Source organism: Nelumbo nucifera, chromosome 8, assembly GCF_055504915.1.
Source record: "Nelumbo nucifera cultivar China Antique chromosome 8, China Antique-T2T, whole genome shotgun sequence".
NCBI lineage: Eukaryota > Viridiplantae > Streptophyta > Magnoliopsida > Proteales > Nelumbonaceae > Nelumbo > Nelumbo nucifera.
In genome coordinates this window covers 2,940,402-2,958,977 of record NC_142656.1, presented here as the reverse complement: position 1 = coordinate 2,958,977, position 18,576 = coordinate 2,940,402, and the positions used below count along the sequence as shown (strand labels likewise).

Below are 18,576 nucleotides of genomic sequence, written 5' to 3'. Positions count from 1 at the left end.
ATCCAAGTACATCTCAGGGTGTCACACGAATACACTTAATGTGGGGTTCACAGTTTCCTACACCAACCTTGTACCTGATGTCCTTCAAGAAATCAGGAAGAACAGTAACAATATGGCTCCAAAGAGCATACCCCCTTGGAGAAAGGACCGAATCCCAATCAAGGCTTGTCAACCCATAATTATTTTTTGATGAATAAACAACCCATAATTATTCACAATGATCCTTCTCCAGAGGCTGCTTCTTTCTTTACTGAATCTCCAGCACCATTTACCAAGTAGGGTCTTGTTTAACAAATTTAATATTTCTGACGCCTAGACCACCAACTTTCCTTGGTTGACGCACTGTTTTCCAATTCACCGAGTTGAATTTGAATCAGTTCCTCCAACCAGCCCATAAAAAGGCCCTCATTTTACAATTTAACTGTCATGTTACAATTCGATTTGTCATCTTTCCAATGTCGTTACTTTTTCTTCTCTGGATGTCAATAATCAAATGTATCTAAATTAAAAACAGGTTATTTACATGATTGACAATTAATATTTATCATCCAATGTATGGCGTGTTTGTATGTTAGTACTAATTTGAAGATTAGTTTTATCCAAGTCTCCATATCCTTCAGACAAATCCAACTCCTAGATACATTCCGTCATTCCCACACCTGAATCCATGTAAAATAGTTTATTACATGCTTGAAACCAGATAGAATCTTAATTGAGTTGGATTTGGTTGGCCTGAAGGCAGGTACAGGCAGATAATGGCATCTAGATCATGAGAATCAGAAGTTTTAATACATCACACAACCAATTTCAGAAAGAAGGGGAAAGAGGGCTGGGGATGTGCCACAAGATTGGTTCAAGAATCACCACCCTACCAGCAGGCCAGCTTCAGCATGAAAAATGCACTAGAAAGCATTTCTACATCATCATCGAAACACAGCTTTCATTATCACTGAAATTTCAATTTCATGATGAAATTTCCCCACCAGTAAAATCTCAGAATACACAAACTAGAAGCACTAGTTCAATTACACCAACAACAGAGAAATTATATACCTGATGAAAGATTCAGAGCTTTCATATTGATGAAAACGCAGAAGTGGCAGAACAGCCTCTGGTAAATGCCTTTCAATATTTTGCTCATCTCTCATGGATTCAGCAATGGAGATAGTATGAACATCAGAGATCTGCATTTCAACAACTTGTCTCTCTTCAGGTATAAACATCACCGCTTCAGAATTTATTGGGAAAACAGCATCAAAATGGACTCCTTCACTCAATAAGTCATTCTGCCCTTCAAGGATTTGATGCTCCAAATATTTCCCATCCTCTGCAGTTTTGCTAGAAGTAGAACCTCCAGTACTTATTTCAGAAGTGTCAGTTGGTCCATTTGGAATGTCCTCCACATGGTTGTCCTTTGGCAAGTTTTTGTCAGGCTTTTTCTGTGAGTCTTCTTTGCCGAAAGTCCCCAATGATTCCAAATCTAATATACCAATACTTTTTGTTAACCGTTCCAACCTTTCTTCAGTGAAGATGCTACAGGAAAACACAAATATCTCAAGAACGAAAAATAAAATAAAATGGAAGTTGGATAGTTGTAAGTCCTAAAGAAACAAGAACTACTAATAAGAGAGTTTGGATGCTCAAATTTAAAGATTACCCAGAAGATATACAGATGCATCTTTACTTTATATTCAGGCTTAAGTGTTGTTTATCACATATTTTAGTTACTTCTGCACATTCAGATTGTACTGATGAAAAGAAGTTAAATATTATAGTCAGGTTGTGTTCTCAAAAAAAAAAAAAAATCATTGTCAGGTTAAGCAATATATGCATTTTAAGTATTTTAAATAACATAAAGAGACCATGCTTGTGTGTTCCCACCACCAAGACTCCAAAAAGCCATCCCCAAATCCGCACCAGCTTCTCTCAGTTTCAAGCAACTCCAGAGAACACTTTTAATATTCTCCCTGCAAGGGGCCATTACTTGGTGTAATGGTAAAATCTCAGGCTGACAAGTGTGAGAATGCAGGTTCAAGTCCAAGAGTGTCCACTTTGTGCAAAAAATGCCCAAGGTTAGGACCATATCCAGTCTACCTCTCCCAAGACCCCAGATAGCTGGGACCAACATTCGGTAATGGCCTTTGACACACTAGGATTAGAGCTGCAACTTGGGTGGACTTGATTGACCATTAGTTAAAATTTGAATGGGCCAGGCTTGAAGACCCAAGCCCAATGCAATGCAAATTCTTCAAGTCAAGTACCTGCTTGCATCCCTAACCAGGATAGATGGTTGTCCCTCCAAATTTCTTTGACCACAAACACCAAAGGAGAACAAACAGAAAAAACACCTGGTAACTCTCACTTGTGAGGTGATGCACCTGAAAATTAACACTCATTATGTTCTTCAAAATAGGAATACCATCTGATCCCATTCACCAATATCTGCTCCCCTTCGCAAGACAAGCAGTGAGAACATCTTTTACTTACTAATCTCTTGTTCTTATTAGGGGTTGCCACGAGCCAAGCTCTTCACGAGCTATTCAAGCTCGGCTTGTGAAAAGCTCAATTCAGCTCGGTCTAAACTGAGCTTCAAGCCGAGCTCGAGCCCAATATATAGGCTCATTTTCTAACGAGCCGAGCTCAAGCCCAATCAAGCTCGGCTTGTGTGGCTTGCGAGCCTAATTGAGCTTTTACATATATACATGTATACAAGCAAATATATATATATATATAGCCTAGGATTCGCCTAGGCGACTAGGCGGTTTTTCATGGTCGGCTCGCCCAAATGCCACAAGTTTTGCCTATTAGGCGCCCCCCCAGAGACTTAAGCGGGCGCCTACATACAAGGCAGGCGCCCACATTCACCTAAAATTTATTTTTTTTAATTTATTGATATTTTTATTTTTCCAGATTTCAGTCGAATCAGTCCTGAGTTCTCTCTTCTCAGCTCAGACATTTTTTCATTTTTTTTTGAAAAAACAGGGGCTCCGCCCCTGTACTCCCCAGTCCTCCCTTTCTCCACTCATCATCTTCTTCTTCTTCTTCTGCCCCATGAGTCCATAACTGTTTTCAGTCGTCAGTAGTCACTCTCAATCGCCGGTCATCCACCCCATGAGTTCATTTTTTTGCTTTTTCTTTTTTTGAAAAAACGGGGGCTCCGCCCTATACTCCTATACTCCCTTCACTAATTCAGTCATTGTTCTCACTTCTCACTTCAGTTTTTAACAGCCGAACCTATCATTAATATATATATGAATATGATTATATGGCTGAAATCTATAGATTTTATATTTATAGATTCCATCGCCTAGGCGCCCCATGGTCGCCTAGCCTCGCCTAGTCACCTTGACAACTATGTATAGATACATACATGTATATATATATATATATATATATTAACTAGTTTTTATAATTCTTAATTTTTATTTGTCAAATAACAATAATTTTTTTATTTTTATAAAATGTTTGGCTCACAATCAAGCTCAAGCCGAGTCGACCTTGAATTTAAGAGCTTTTGACTCGAGATGAATTTGAGCTCAAGTCTCTAGCTCAAATTAAGCTCGAGCTCAAGCCTCATTGTCTATTGGCGGGCCAAGCTCGAATAGCTAGATATTCGGCTCAACTCGGCTCAAATCCACCCCTAGTTCTTATGTCATTGGTGAGCATCCCTTTTTCTTTGTTTAGTGCCAAGTTGGCACAGCCTACCAATCTAAAGAGAATTTTCAGCCATTCATTCTTCTCCCAAAGAATAATGTTAGGGAAGATGGCAGCTAGATGTTTAAAAGCAATAGTGACATGGTTCATATGGGAAGAGAGGACTGTTAGGATTTTTTGGCATAAGAAGCAAAGTTGAAAAGTTATGGCTGATGACTGAATAAGAGCATATTAGCTCTACATAAGAGAAGAATTCACATGACATTGAGATACTGGCACATTGCGCCCCCATTTCCAACACGAGAGAGGTGGCCCACAAAAGTGGTTTGTGCGTCCCTTAGGCTCCATGAAGCTTGACTATAGTGGATGTTCTATCCAGAACCAAAGACCTCAGGTGTGGAGGGAGCCTTAAGAAACCACGAAGGCAACATGCTTATATTTTACTCAAGTTCCTTTGCTAATAAGGATTCGATTGAGAGCGAGACACAATGACATATACAAAAATTGAAGTAACCATCTGCACTTGGTGGCATTATCTTTGGAGGTGTGAGGTGATTGCCGAGTATCATTCAGATGGACAATAGAGGGTGGAGAGGGCCCTGAGGCCTTAAGACACTACATTAGGTTCTATCGAGGCAGATCTTGAGTATCAAGAATGGAAACTCATTACCTCCAAAAATAAGGAATGGAAAACTCATTCAAATGGAATCAGACTTCAGATCAGCAAAATCAACTGCAGACTCCATAACAAAAGGTGTAAATCAAAAAGGTCTATATTATGGACCAGCCATGAGAAGCTAGTCTTTTGGTACTTGTTGGTGAGCCAGCCTTTGTCTACCTTACCTTTTCTTTTTTTTTCCTGATTAGTGACAAGATCATAAAGAGGACAGGAATTACCTTCTCAGCTATTCCTTGTTATAGATTTCTACTTTTTACTTTCATTTGCTGATGTGAAACAATATTATTGATCAAAATATATATTTAGGCTTATATCTAGAAGTCTCTCTATCTCATTAAGGTTTATTCACCTGCCACTTGTGCCTTGATTCTCCTACTATTCCCATACAAGAATTCTTTTTTTTCTTGTTAAAAAAGGAAGAAGTCATGGTATTTATCATAGGAAATACTCTTAAAAGATCTTAGAGAAAGTAGAATGAGAAAAGATTTCTATAAGAAAACTAGCATTGATCAGCAGAATTTCTTAAGGAACAATTAGCGCACCTATTTAGTACGCCAAAATGCAAATCAAAGAACGGAAGCCTTGACAGAATGCAATAACAACGAGTGGTCGTCAAGATATGACGGCTTAAACACAATGAGAAAGTTTGCTTGTCAGAAATCATAGAAACCAGCCCTGAAGGTCTCTGCACAAGTTCTTCAACTAGCACACAGCATCCGTATAAGGTAGAATCATCAGCCACCTAAGGGAAAGAAGATTTGAAGTAAGAATTGCTTCATGAAAAGACCAAACAGATCATATAAATAAAAGAAAACTATAAATCATAACCACAAAAGATGAATTCATATAACTGATCATAATACATAAAATGGAAAGAAAAAATAACACTAGGTATTTATTGAAATAATAAGATCTCAGGATCATAAGAAAACAGAACTAGAAATTTGCCTCAATGTGCCATGTTGGTTCATTGGTTTCTCCTAGGGGTGGACACAAATCAAGCTATTCGACCTCAGCTCATGAAAAGCTCAATTAGGCTCAATTTAAACAGAGCTTCGAGCCAAGCTCGATCCCAACAATGTAGGCTCATTTTCTAATCGAGTTGAGCTCGAGCCTAATGAAGCTCAGTTCATGGGGCTCGCGAGCCTAATCGAGCTTATACTATATATAATATTTTTAATTATATATAACAATAAATAATTTTTATATGTATAATTATATATACATATAATTTTCATTTTTTATTTTTATGTGAAGCTTGGCACACTATCGAGCTCAAGCCAAAAGTCGAGTTTGAACAAACAAGCTTTTGAGTTGAGCCCAATTCAAGCTCATGCCTCTAGCTCGAATCGAGCTTGAGCCCAAAATCAAGCCTGATATTTTTCTGCCAAGCCGAGCTCAAATAGCTAGATATTCAACTCAGCTCAGCTCAAATCCACCCTCAGTTTCTCCTTTAGGCTTTTTTTTATTTTTTAATTGATAGGTAGGTTTCTCCATTAGGCTTTGTTAAGCCACTTTAGAACTATGTGGCAACCCTAGACCCCCAGTACTTTCTTCGATCAAAAGAAAGACTTGTTGGTCCCTATCCACAACCCTTGTGACAACCTAATTACCGAACAACACCCTTAGAGCCCAAAAAGGACCAAAAAGAAGTCAGGGAAAACATCACATACTTCAAAAAACAAAGACTTACATTTGCTCAAATGATTAATATTTAGTCTCTATGACTAGTTCAACTCTCCCCCTTACACAGGGTACCTATGATTAGAAAGGATGGCTAGATAACTCTAAATGTTGACAGCCCAATAGCTATAAGATACTAGAAATCTTTTTTCAATTGACAATGAACTTTTAAGGGAACAAACAAAAACTCCCCACCCAACCCACAAGGAGAAAGAAGAAAGACTAATAGGAATTAAACAAGCTAGACCCTAAGAAAAATACCAAATAATAAACAAAACTCACTCCAGAGCCCAATAAGAAACAGCAATTACAGAACACTATTATAAAAAGCATAATCGATTAATAAATACTTGTTGGAATGCAAGTTTGCAATTTGAATGTAAAGATTTCACTAGTATCTCCTTGGAAAGCTATTTTTGCTTGTTCAAACCTCTTTTCTAAGACACAATGGTGGCAAAATTAGCTATTGGAATGATTTGAGATGGTGGAGCTACCTTCTGAAGTCAGAATTCCTAGCCTTTTCTCTCTGTCCCTCCACAAAGATCTACTTATTTCCTAATGTGTTTCCTTAGCTGAGAACGGACCACTCTGTGTACATTATTTTCTTCTCCCAGCCCTTCCTTGGATCATGCTACTTCAGTTCCCATGAAATATGCTAAAGGGTATGTCTTTAATCTCAGACTCTTAGGCATAAAATGACTGCCCAGTGCACAAGGCTCCCACCAATGCAGGGTCTGGGGAGGGACAGATGTGTGCAGCCTTACCCCTATACATACAGAGAGGCTGCTTCCAATTTCAGACTCTTTAGCATCTATAATCTATTTCTACTCACTAGCATCACCAACTACCACTATATAATCTACAAACACAATGAAGACAATAGCAGATGATTCAACTTTCCATACAAACATAGTATGACCTACATAACTCTGTGTGAGTTCCAACCACCAATATTGCCTAACTAAACCTCTCAAACTGAGCTCTAAATGATTACTTGAGCCCATAAATTGCCAATTTTCCATAACTTGCAAACTTTCCCTTCTTAACTTAAAAGTGAAAACCCAAGGAGAGTGATCATGTAAACTTCCTCCTCAAATGACTAGCCCTATACAAAGCTAGTCAACCTTTAACAACTAACTCTGCAACCACCATCCTAGCATCTTGGGTAACCACCTCAAAGTCATAGATAATTGCCTTATGGTGTCTATACACAATCGTTTAGCCCTCCGCAGGCATCAATGAACTCCATTAATTTAGCTTATCAGAACCATATAACATTATGCCTCCATTCCATAATGTACAAATGTGAAGCTTGATTGGAAGATAACCATGGGGTACATTAAATAGACAATTGAGTGTATCATCTAATTTCACCTAATACTCTTCCCCCTCCCCCACCATATCATCATGGAAAAGTGGATTACAAGCCCATGTGTCACTCTTTTGACAATATGCTCAATATGTCATTGAGTTCAAGCCCATGTGTCACCCTTGTTTATGCCTGTAATACTAGTGTATAACAATAAATCCAGTGATCTCCTTAGATCAAGACAACTATGGAAGCTTCAGTTATGGACATGAAAGATAATTGATTCAAAAATTACTTTATAGTCAAATCACCCAAAGCACATGCCAAGACTGCAGAGAAAATTTAACATTGCATTCATCTGCATTGTTAGTTTATAGGTCCAATGGGGTTTTGTTCTATCCCATGAGGAACTTAATAGGCAAGAGTTAATATAAATAATTAAAAAGGAAAATAGCACAGAAAAGGTTATTGTAAAAGAACGTGGGCAAGGTAATTCTTATATTACCTGTAAACGAAATACAAAGGATAGGTCACTTTGTTTGAAGTGTTCCTGCAAAAAAAGTAACACCGATTTTAATAATCCTCCAGGAAGATAAGTTGTATATTTCCAAAACTAAATAAATTGATAATAGAATGTTTTTCCCTTTTTGAGAATTAAACTGCCAACATACAATGCCTCAATCAGTCAATGGCTTGTGCTACAGGAGATAGAATTTCATAACCTCCTTGTTTGAGAACAAGAGTTAGACTACAAAGGTTCTAGCAACAATTACTAAATTCAACACACTGGATAGAAGTTGTTGAGCAGTGAAACAGAGCACCTTCCTATATATAAGTAGATGGACAAAATCACATTACCATAAACTGGAAACACACACACACACACGAGATTTTATGGTTTTACCTGCCCAAGCAGTATTTCATTCAACTCACTCATTGAAGGAGTTCTTTCAACAGCATGAACCTGGAAACGAATAAATAAAGCTTTAAAGAAAAAAATAATGATAAAAGCAGAGCCTCTCTCCAGATAAAACCATGAAACTGCATACAAGAAGGATCATACAAAATAGACAAATACAAAGTTATGGCATAAAGTGGTTGTAAGCATACATGGACAGACAGATAATGGATGGGCGTTGGCTTATCAGCTAGAGATACACAGGTTTCTCCTTCAAAGGTTTCATAGCATCCTACCAGCCTTTCTTAATTGTATCAGGTATAATATTTGTTTTAGTAATAGTATCAGATTTTGGCAACAAGTATGGGTGGGGGATTCTCCTTTAAAAGATCGTTTTCCCTCATTCTCACTCTCCGCCCTCAAAAAGGAACATGTTTCAAAGTTTGTTATCCTCTTAATCTCTTAACTTCACTTAATTGTTTTGATAGGGATTTGGGTTTTAGAAGGGGTATCCTAGACTCAGAACTTTCTAGTGTAATCAGCTTATTACAAATTCTAGGAGTGTTCTGATATGCTCTTAAGGCTGATAGTCGTATAAAGTGTTTTATAAGTGCAAGGCACGAAAAAAAAAAAAAGCACAAAGGCCATTTTGCACCCAAGGCGCAAGGCTCAAGGCAAGGTGCTAATCAAAATAAATTAAGAAAATATTAAAAATAGTATTAATTTTTTTTGTAAAAGGTAAAGTAATTTTATTCAACTCAAAAACATACAAGCTGGGATCAGACCCAGAAGGGCAGTCTGAATACCACAGCAGTTCCACTTTCCTCCAGAATTCAGAACAATAAAAAGAAGACAAATTCAGACTTTTAAATTCCTCAGATACAGATATCCAAGAAATCAATTTGCCGACAGCTCTCTGAATGGTGTCTGCAGGACTTTTGCCTTTCTTATTGAAGATTCTACTGTTCCTCTCAGCCCAAATGGACCATAAAACAGCGGCAGGAATAGTCCTCCACACCAGCTTCCCTTTCTTACTAAGACCTCCCACCTTCCAACAATCAAGGAGATCCTTAACCGATCTAGGCATTACCCAACTGCATTCCAAGACTCTGAGAAAGTATCCCCAAATCTGAGAGGAAAAAGGACAATGAATACATAGATGATCTGTCGATTCAGCATGATGCCCACACAGACTACATAAAGGATCCATAACCTGAATGCCCCTTCTCACCAAATTAACTCTGGAGAGACATTTATCCAGGGACATCGTCCAAACCAGAAAGTTGGCTTTTGAAGGACTTATAGTAGTCAGTAGCATCCAAACTACCCAATTTAGAGGCAAGGGACTTAACAGAAAATTCACCATTCAAATTCCATTTCCACCTCCATTTGTCTTCCAACTGCTGATCAATCCTTTGATTTTGAAGAAGGGCCATCAGGCCCCAAATCTCTTCTAATTCCCAGTCAAACCGATCCCTCCTAAAAATGGGAGTCCAAGTTAGAGACCCACCTGTCACACAACAGTACTCAGCCACAGAAGCTTCTTGATTAAGAGCACACTGAAAAAGATGAGGAAAAGATTCAGCTAGAATCACATCCAAACACCAAGGGTCCTTCCAGAACTTTGTTCTTTCCCCATTACCAACCTTAACAGAAACTCCTTCCATGAACACAGAGAAGCTTTTCATGATAGATTTCCAAGGGTAACTACCCCAACTTAGGGGAGGATCCCTGGATCTCCAGTTACTCCACTCCACCCCATATTTATCTGCAATGAGAGATCTCCACCAAGCCTCCCTCTCAGCCAAGAACCTCCAAATTCACTTGCTTAGCAGGGCAGTGTTGAAATTCTTCACTTTCCTAATGCCTAACCCACCCTCAGCCTTAGGAAGACAGACTTGATCCCAGCTTACAAGATGCACTTTCCTCTCCTCCCCCAACCACTCCAAAAAAAATTCCTCTGGATCTGCTCCAATCTTTTGGCAACTTTGATAGGGATGGGGAAGAGAGAAAGAAAGTAAGTAGGTAAATTGGAAAGAGTGCTTTTTATCAGAATAACCCTACCCCCAAATGAGAGATATCTAGCCTTCCATGCAGCCAACTTCCTTTCCATTCTTTCAATAACTGGGTCCCAAATCGAAGAAGCAAGACAATTTGCACCCAACGGCAGTCCCAAGTATTTCACTAGGAGGAATTCAGTCTGACAAGCCAGGACCTCCGCACAATCAGCTACATTAGACACATGGCCCACTGGAATGATTTGACTTCTACTCCAATTGACTTTCAGTCCGGTGATAATTTCAAACCAAGATAGGATTCCTAGGACAAGCTCTAACTGGGATGTAGAAGCATCCACAAAGCATAAAGTATCATATGCAAATTGGAGAATATTGATCTTTTCTCCATCAGGAGAGAATGCAAATCCATCCCACTCACCAGAATCTGCAGCCTTTCTAAAAATAGTATTAATTAAAAAAATTCAAACCTAAATTCTAGACTAAATGTTTTTAAAAAGCCTATTAGCTCAAATTTAAATACGTAAACATAACATACAAAACATATTCAAAGTGAAAATTGTGAAAATAAAATAAAAAATAGCATACAAAACATATTCAAGCATGTCAAACTTTTATTTCTTTATTTCTATCTCAATTGCATTATTTCAAATAGTTAATGTGACGTTACACCTTTCATTCCTAGTTCTACAAGCTACCTTTGTACCAAGCCCCTTGAGGCAAGCCCAAACAAGTCCATGTTAGGGTCTTAAAATTCTTAATCCCTAAAAACAATATTTTATAATTTAAATTATCATTTAAAAACATCTTTTATTGGGATGAATGAATGAGCAACATTAGCAAATAGGGGTTTAAGACAGTTTCTTTCGAGATCGAAACTAGGGGATTTAAGACATATGTCAAAAAAAGGGGGTTAAGCCCCTAACATGGACTTCTTTAGGCTTGCCTCAAGGTGCTTGGTCGGGGGTTTCGGGTGGAGCCCCCAGCGGCCCAGCCCAGCAACCATGCTTAGAAAACACCAAAAAGCACAAAAAACAAAAAAGATGCACAGTTGGGCTGAGGCACAAGGTGAACCAGGCATGCACCTTTTGAAAGTGGTGCACCTGGGACCTAGGCAAGACACATACCTTAAAATGTGCCTCACCTATGCACCTAGGTGTGCCTTTTAAATCACTAGTTGTATATGGACCCCCTAACCCTTCAGGCTCCTTCTCTACTACTTCTTTTTCCAAGTTAGAAAATCCTTCTCCCTTCGCTTTGCAACCTTTTCCTTCATCATGTATCTGTATCTCCAAACTCCAACCTCATCTATGATGTTGTATGTAACCAATTCTGCAGGGTTGTAAAATAAAAGTGCTTTATTTTAATTATGAATCTGAATTTTTGTATAGTTTTGCTACCAAATACTAACAAATAAAAAAAAAAAAAAAAAAACATTACTCATTAGGTCTTGTACAAGTAGCAAGTGGGTCAACTACTTCAAATTTTTCAACTAAACAGGTCTTAATCTGAAAACAAGCTTTATTCATTAGCCTTGTTTAGTATTTGCAACCTCTTGTGAAATCACTTGATCCAATAGGTTTCTTGATGCTAACATACGCAACCAAAATTTTCTCAAAATATGCAGCTATATCTTTACTTCATTCCTTCTGGATTACAAAGATCATCCTCCATTAAATCATAAAGGCACCAGTATCCAAGAAGTCAAGATACCCTAGCAAATTAAAAGGAATGCCACCATGCTGTCACAACCCAACTCTCTCAGCCTCTAAGTCATGTGGCACACCACTCATCCCACAGGTAAAGTCAGCCTGCCTGCCCAGGATCCTGCCCTTGCTAGAGTGCTTGTGAAGACACATGCCCCTCTTGTGTGGCCTTTAACTTATTCACACTCAAAAAGTAGCATACTCGGAAGCTTGGAGAAAACAATGTAGCACTCATTATACACTCAAACACAAGACCTGCAACACTTGGATGATTCCACTGACTCCTGGACATGTGAACGCTTGCTTACTTGTGTGCAAATGAGGGAGGAGTCCCCTATATATAGGACTCACAACCACCTTCAGGGGTGCAATCTTGACCGTCCACTTATCACATCCTCATCTTGACTGTCCATTAGCACCTCTTTATGTGATAGACAAGTTCCACCTCCTCTATTGGAACATTCTAGAGGCCCTTCTAGAAACTCCCTACTCTAGAACATTCTCTCAAACTCTACAATGTACAAGAATACACAAGAACATTCTAGAGCCTGTCTAGACCCTTCTAGATGCCTCTAGACTGCACAGAAGACTCTACAATACTCCAGAGCACTCCAAACCCTTGGAGAATACTCTAGAATTCTCCAGAGTGGCCCCGGATGACTCCAGAATGACCCACCTTTGGCTAGAAAGCTTCATAACCACCACTGAACCTCCTAGCCAAAGGCACATTCGTCTATAAAACTCTGGGGATATGGCAACATGCTCTAATTATTAGAAAGAAATAATTCCACATGGACCTAAAAATATGTAACAAAGGAAAAAAAATAACACCATTCCTTCCACGCTCCAACAAAATGATGCAATGATCAAGGGCAACTTTCCACCTTTAATTAGCTATTCCAGCATAATACATTTCTCATATCTTAGCATTGAATAAGTTAATAAATATTAATTAGGTGCACATTACAGATCTGATACATACAAAATCTACAACTGCATTAAATTCTATAATTAATGCAGGTTGCAAGTTCTGCAAAATACAAACTGAGAACTGAAAATTCTATATACTCCAGGCAGAAGGCCCATCAACGTTACAACTAACCTCCACACCTCCAGGAAAGCAGAATGAAAGTAGATCTTTATATTTGAGTGGTAGCCGTTTTTCTGGAGGATATACAAACAAAACCTGAAAAAAGGAAAGAAAGATCATATCCGAGATGCCCAAAAGGTCCTCAACATTAAAATGCAAAATCTGAAGCATTAATGAACATCTCTATGTTTTTTGTGCTTTTGTGTAGTACTGTAAACTATATTCAGAGGTCAGCTTTACTTTTGTGCAGTACCACTGATATATTTAATATACGAGATATCGATCAAAACAAATGTTGGATCTGTAGCTCAACACCTGAGGTTCAAGGTTAGGTTCTACACGAGCTTGGTTCTGGCTCAGTGCACTTCGAAATTTCCCCGAGCCTTCAGAACTTCTGGCAAATATCTGCTTTTGAAGTGCCTGAATATCTGAGTTTGGATGAAGTCCAACAACTACCATACTCTCAAACAGCCTTGATGGCTCTTTCACAGACCTTTGATCCTATGAATTTAAATAACAAGAGACATGTTATCGATAGATAAATTACAAAACTTATGTTCATTGTTGTTCAACTTTACCTCACTCCACTAACCACTATTTATGGAAAATGAAAGAAAATATTCCAGCTGGTTAACAAATCTTTCACAATTAAAAGTATGCATCATATGCTGAAGCCAAAGAGCCAAAAGAAACGAAAGAGGGGGAACAAGAAAAAAGATAAAAGATAAAACCATTATCATGGAAGCAAATATCACAAACTGCTTGGAGAGAAGATATCTAGAAAATGCTTCTTACAGAACAATAATTGCTTCAAGTTAAAGCGGACAACAAGATTGAGAATGGCATACCAAGGACTGCAACTGAAAGTTTGCCCATTGACGCTTTTGACTGGTTAGAACTTCTGGATTGTAATTACTCTTTTTCACTTCAAGAGGAGGTGAGAAACCTTTTAATACTCTTGCAACATGGCGCTGCAGTTTCTGAAGTTGACTGTTACTATCATCTTTGGATGAAAATACTACAGATGGACGTGGAGAGCGAACAGCAGTGGCTGCAGCTGCAACAGCTCTTGCAACATCCTCAGTTGTCTGCATGAAAAGTGAAGCACTCCATCCAGGGCTACCAGAATCCTCACTGTTAGACATTCCAAGTTGTGGTGCCACTCCTTCCCTTTTCAAAACCAGCAGCTTAAACAACCTAACCAACAAATATGAAATTGCAATGCTCAAGTATCAAAAGTAAGGAATTATTTTACATTTAATCATAGTAATCCTTCAAAAAGCTAGCACACTAGCACCTAAAGCACAAAGGAGGCCAAGGTAGGATAAGTCATTGAGTTCAGAGCAAGATATTTCAAATAAATGCCAATAATCAGGATAATATCCTACCTAAAACCAATGACCTAATATAATATTTGAAACATAAATAAATTCCGAACTAATATAAGTTTCTTTTCTCCTTTAATAATTCAAACAGGAGACTCAACATTGAGCTTATGAACAAAATAGGAAAAATGAACCATATTTGAAATATCAAGAATGCCCAATAAAAGTAAAAAGCAAAAACAAAAAGATACAAAGCAAAAACAATAGCTCCCATGTAATCATAGAATAATTATTCAGAGGTCTTACTCAAGATATCTACAGGTGCCACAACAAATTTAACAAACTCTATAAGGTCAATAACTGCCTAAAATCTTAATGATACAGAAAGATGAGTATTCTGAGAAAATAATCATAACAGCAAGAACTGTAGGTCAATAGGTTGAAATTTGAGATAGCCATCAACACAAGAGCTGTCAATTTCAAGGATTTATTTTTTGATAATTGAATGGAAGCTTCCTTTTATGGTGCATTCTGGTCAATAAAAGCAATTGAGTGGGAACACTTTCTCACATGGTGAGGAAGTGATAAGTTGTTTAAGTGAGAATGCCCATTTCTTTATCAATCACACCATATCAACCTTCCTCACATGGTGATACTTTCCTCAAAGCAATTGAGTGGGAACATTAGTATTGTTAAATAGGAAAAATATTTGTTTTCTGAACAAGCTTTATTGATTGCCAACTTGGACAGAATTTCATTTGTTTTCTGCTCATAATGAAGTTTTCCACATCAGTTGTCATTAGGATCTCTTTCCAAGCTGTAGCTATATCTCATTAAAAGAGAATAACGGAAAAGGTTCTAAATAAATAATATAGTTATTAGACTGCATACCCACAGATAGGAAACATGACAAATTGACACATCTCAGAATGTGGCTGGGACTCAACCATTCTTCACTAAACCTTATCAACCCGCATATCATCTTTACAGTTAAATGGTGCTCAATCTAATCTTCATTGTTAGCCAAGTTGCAAAACCAAAACCTAGATTTCTATCATTTGAACCTTATGCAACCAGTATCTGGCAATCCGAAACCTCAAAAATTACTCAACTAATCTAATACACACTATAATAGACATGCATATCCACAGGGAGTTCATGGACCCCTAGCATGTAGTTCTCACACTTCCTTTCTTGCAGCCCCATGAATAACTAAAACCATGAAACTGGTTAGTTCACTTTAACATGGACTAGTTAGAGAACCATGACATGGAAGGAAAAATGGAAGTTCAGAATCTGCCTCACTGCTTCTTGTGGAACATCTTCATAGCATGCAACAACCCATGAGTTGAAGAGCAGTTCAAATCAACATCACTGGTGGTCAACGTAGAGAGCTATAGTTCCAATATATGGATCTAAGTCCTTTTAAATGGGCAAAAACTTATTCAAAGACCACATTATCCAAGAATTACCTCAAGGACATCATCACAGTAGAACCTCTATTTAGCAGTCAGCCTTTGGTCAATATTTTCTGGCATATGCTGCTCCATTAGAACTCAACATTGTATAAAATTTGTTACATCAGCTTCAGCTCCAACTTATAAGGCATATAGCAGTTTGATCACTATTAACACATGGACACCTTGACAGCAAGCTGATATCAACCATTAAGGTCCAGTTCAGGGATGAAAGCAAACTCGAACTTGGAAGTGCTTCTTCTTTCTTTTATACATAATAAGAATAGATATGCATTCCTCTCTCACTCGGCTATTCCCCCTTAGTATTTCCAGAAGTTAACATTTAGAAACTATTCCCCGAATAGAGGAACCGACCAAAACTTAATTCGAGTCAACAGATAAATATATGACAAAGTTCACTGGCCATGCTTGGTGGAAAAAATAAAGTCAGTTTTAAACATATTTACAGCTACTCATGCCCTTGAAAATTCACGTTTAATAAAGGGGGAAATAGGAGATTTACCCGTGAGCAATTCAATCGACAAAAAAAATACAGATAATGGATACATATGACACAAGTAACAAAGCTGAAACAAAATTCAAATGAAACGGAAATTTAAGTTGAAAGAAACGTAACAACCCCACCTTGAAGAAAACAATGAATAGCTCTGAAACCAAGGAGATTACTACTTGGCATACAATCAGTTTTCCACTTCAACTTAAACGTATAGCTTTGATCAAACTTAAAACATATGAATTATAAATCAAAAAATAAATCAAACAAAACTGCTTCAACAGCTATTACTAACAGTAAATCGATTGCATAGTTGGGGGTGAGTAGCTAAGTATAACTGAAAAACACTCACCTGTGAAGGAAAAAATATTACAAACTAGAGGAGAGATAAGATAGAGCTTAGACGGCCATGGCGGACGAAAGCTCAAGCCGTGGTTCAGACTTCAGGGAAACCCAAATAGAGAGACGACGAAGAGTAGAAGGAAGAGAGAATTATAAGATACGGAACCATGTCAAATAAAGTATTTGGAGCAGCAGCAGCAGCAGCGGCAGCAGCATATGATTATACTATTTTCTTTTTTACTAATATTAAATAAACAAATGTTAGGGAAAAAAAATCGTGGAAAGAAGTGGGAAAAAAGCCTCGTGTTTGTCGAGTGTCAAAATGGCCTGAGGAGTCAGTCGTGACTCGTGAGTCGTGCATTGTTCTTAGAAATATTTCCAATGTACGCTGAGATATGCATGTAGGGCGCGCTCTGTAGTGCGCTGATGTGAATCATGTGATCTCTGTTCCTGGGGACTGCGAAAGTAAATCGGTAAAACCCGACCTCATTGACCCACGATCAATCATCCGTTGGAATGGGATAAGTCTAATCCAGAATAGCGGATTTCAACCAATCTGACGGTTTTAAACGCTCACGAAGAGACCATTTTCCGTCATCTATGCCAATTTTAGACATGCGAAAAAAAAACACAGATAGAAAATAGAAATGATATGATGTATCAGAGAAGCATCCGAGGAACTTGCCTTTTCAGTCTTCAGTACCGATCTTACCAAAAAAAAAGTTCTATATAGTACCGATGGATAAATGAAACGGGATGGCTCGTCAATACTCGCTTGGCGCATTGCGCCCCTCGTTTTGTTTCCTTTCTTTTGGTAGGCAAAAGGAAAATAGCGAGAAAATAACACCATGAACTACAGTAGGGAATGAGCGACCCAGTGGGAGAAAAAAAGCTATTAGCTATGTGGGCACGACGTGGATACATCATCCGTTTCCAATAAATCAGAACCGTCTAATTACTATATGAACTAAGCCCATTTGGCTGTGTCTCCGAAAGAGATTCCAATATAAGATGGTTAGAATTGTTTAATCAGACTAAAAGTGCCACGTGTACGGATGAGGGCCCCGTAAGGTGTGAGAGTGGTATGTCTGGCCAATAATTGTCAAAACACAAGACTTTTTCTCTGGAAAGGGTGCATAATAATTATGCGGGAGGAGGGGTTTATTATGGTCATCGGGCGCCAAAACAAAAGGCAAAGCGGGACCACGGGATAGGTCGTAGACCAGAGCCTTGAACCATTGACTAACAAAATATTTGAAGTGATTGTGTAGGGTAGCTACACCCAGACCCGGTTTCATTATGATGATTGATGGATTTAGGGGTTACGGCATATTCGCATGCAGGTATCAGGTATGGTTGTTAATGCGAAATTGCGAATGAAATTAAAAGTGCGTCCTTATGTTGTAGGGCCTACCACTCGTACCACCTGATCGAATAGGATAGGCCACTCACCACCGTCTGATCAATGGAATCTCTTCGCCGTGAGATTTGATGATCGATCACATATTTTTGCTGGTTGCGCAGACACAATATCTTATCAACTCGGGAAATGAAAGGAGTAATTCGACTGGTATTTGGGGTGAAAGAAAATAGATTCGTTGTTTTTAAGATTGGAAAAACAAAAACAACTGCCAAACAAATTTTAAAAGCAAATCAACGGTGCGATTGGATACCCGAAGCAAACCTTTTCCCGGCTTTCGGATCATTGCCGGTTGGGTAGTGATCGATTCAGCATTTTTTCCAATAAAAATGTAATCAACAAGTGTTATTTACCATTATACAACATAACAAACAAGTTTTCGGATCAGCTACCAACGTAGGGTCCCAACCAACCATGGCAGTCTTATATCAGGAATATCTCTCGATGAACGATGAGAGAGATGTTTCTCACGTGCATTTGTAGT

General features: G+C 38.3%; 1 protein-coding gene across 8 annotated transcripts in view; it reads right to left on the bottom strand.

Moving 5' to 3' along the window:
• The window catches only part of LOC104600578 (DENN (AEX-3) domain-containing protein), a 60,968-nt gene extending 43,639 nt beyond the window's left edge, over window positions 1-17,329 (bottom strand). For all 8 annotated transcript variants that reach the window (XR_016079647.1, XM_010263615.3, XM_010263618.3 and 5 more), the window contains exons 1-8: window positions 16,683-17,329; window positions 13,883-14,231; window positions 13,350-13,535; window positions 13,047-13,130; window positions 8,230-8,289; window positions 7,831-7,875; window positions 4,876-5,075; window positions 1,054-1,533 (exon numbers count right to left, since the gene is read on the bottom strand). Coding sequence is in view for 7 of the 8 variants with exons in the window: in XM_010263615.3 (XP_010261917.1) it covers window positions 1,054-1,533; window positions 4,876-5,075; window positions 7,831-7,875; window positions 8,230-8,289; window positions 13,047-13,130; window positions 13,350-13,535; window positions 13,883-14,179 (1,352 nt within the window). In the remaining variant the exon portion in view is untranslated. The remainder of the gene's footprint in view (window positions 1-1,053; window positions 1,534-4,875; window positions 5,076-7,830; window positions 7,876-8,229; window positions 8,290-13,046; window positions 13,131-13,349; window positions 13,536-13,882; window positions 14,232-16,682) is intronic.
• Window positions 17,330-18,576: the final 1,247 nt, after the last annotated feature.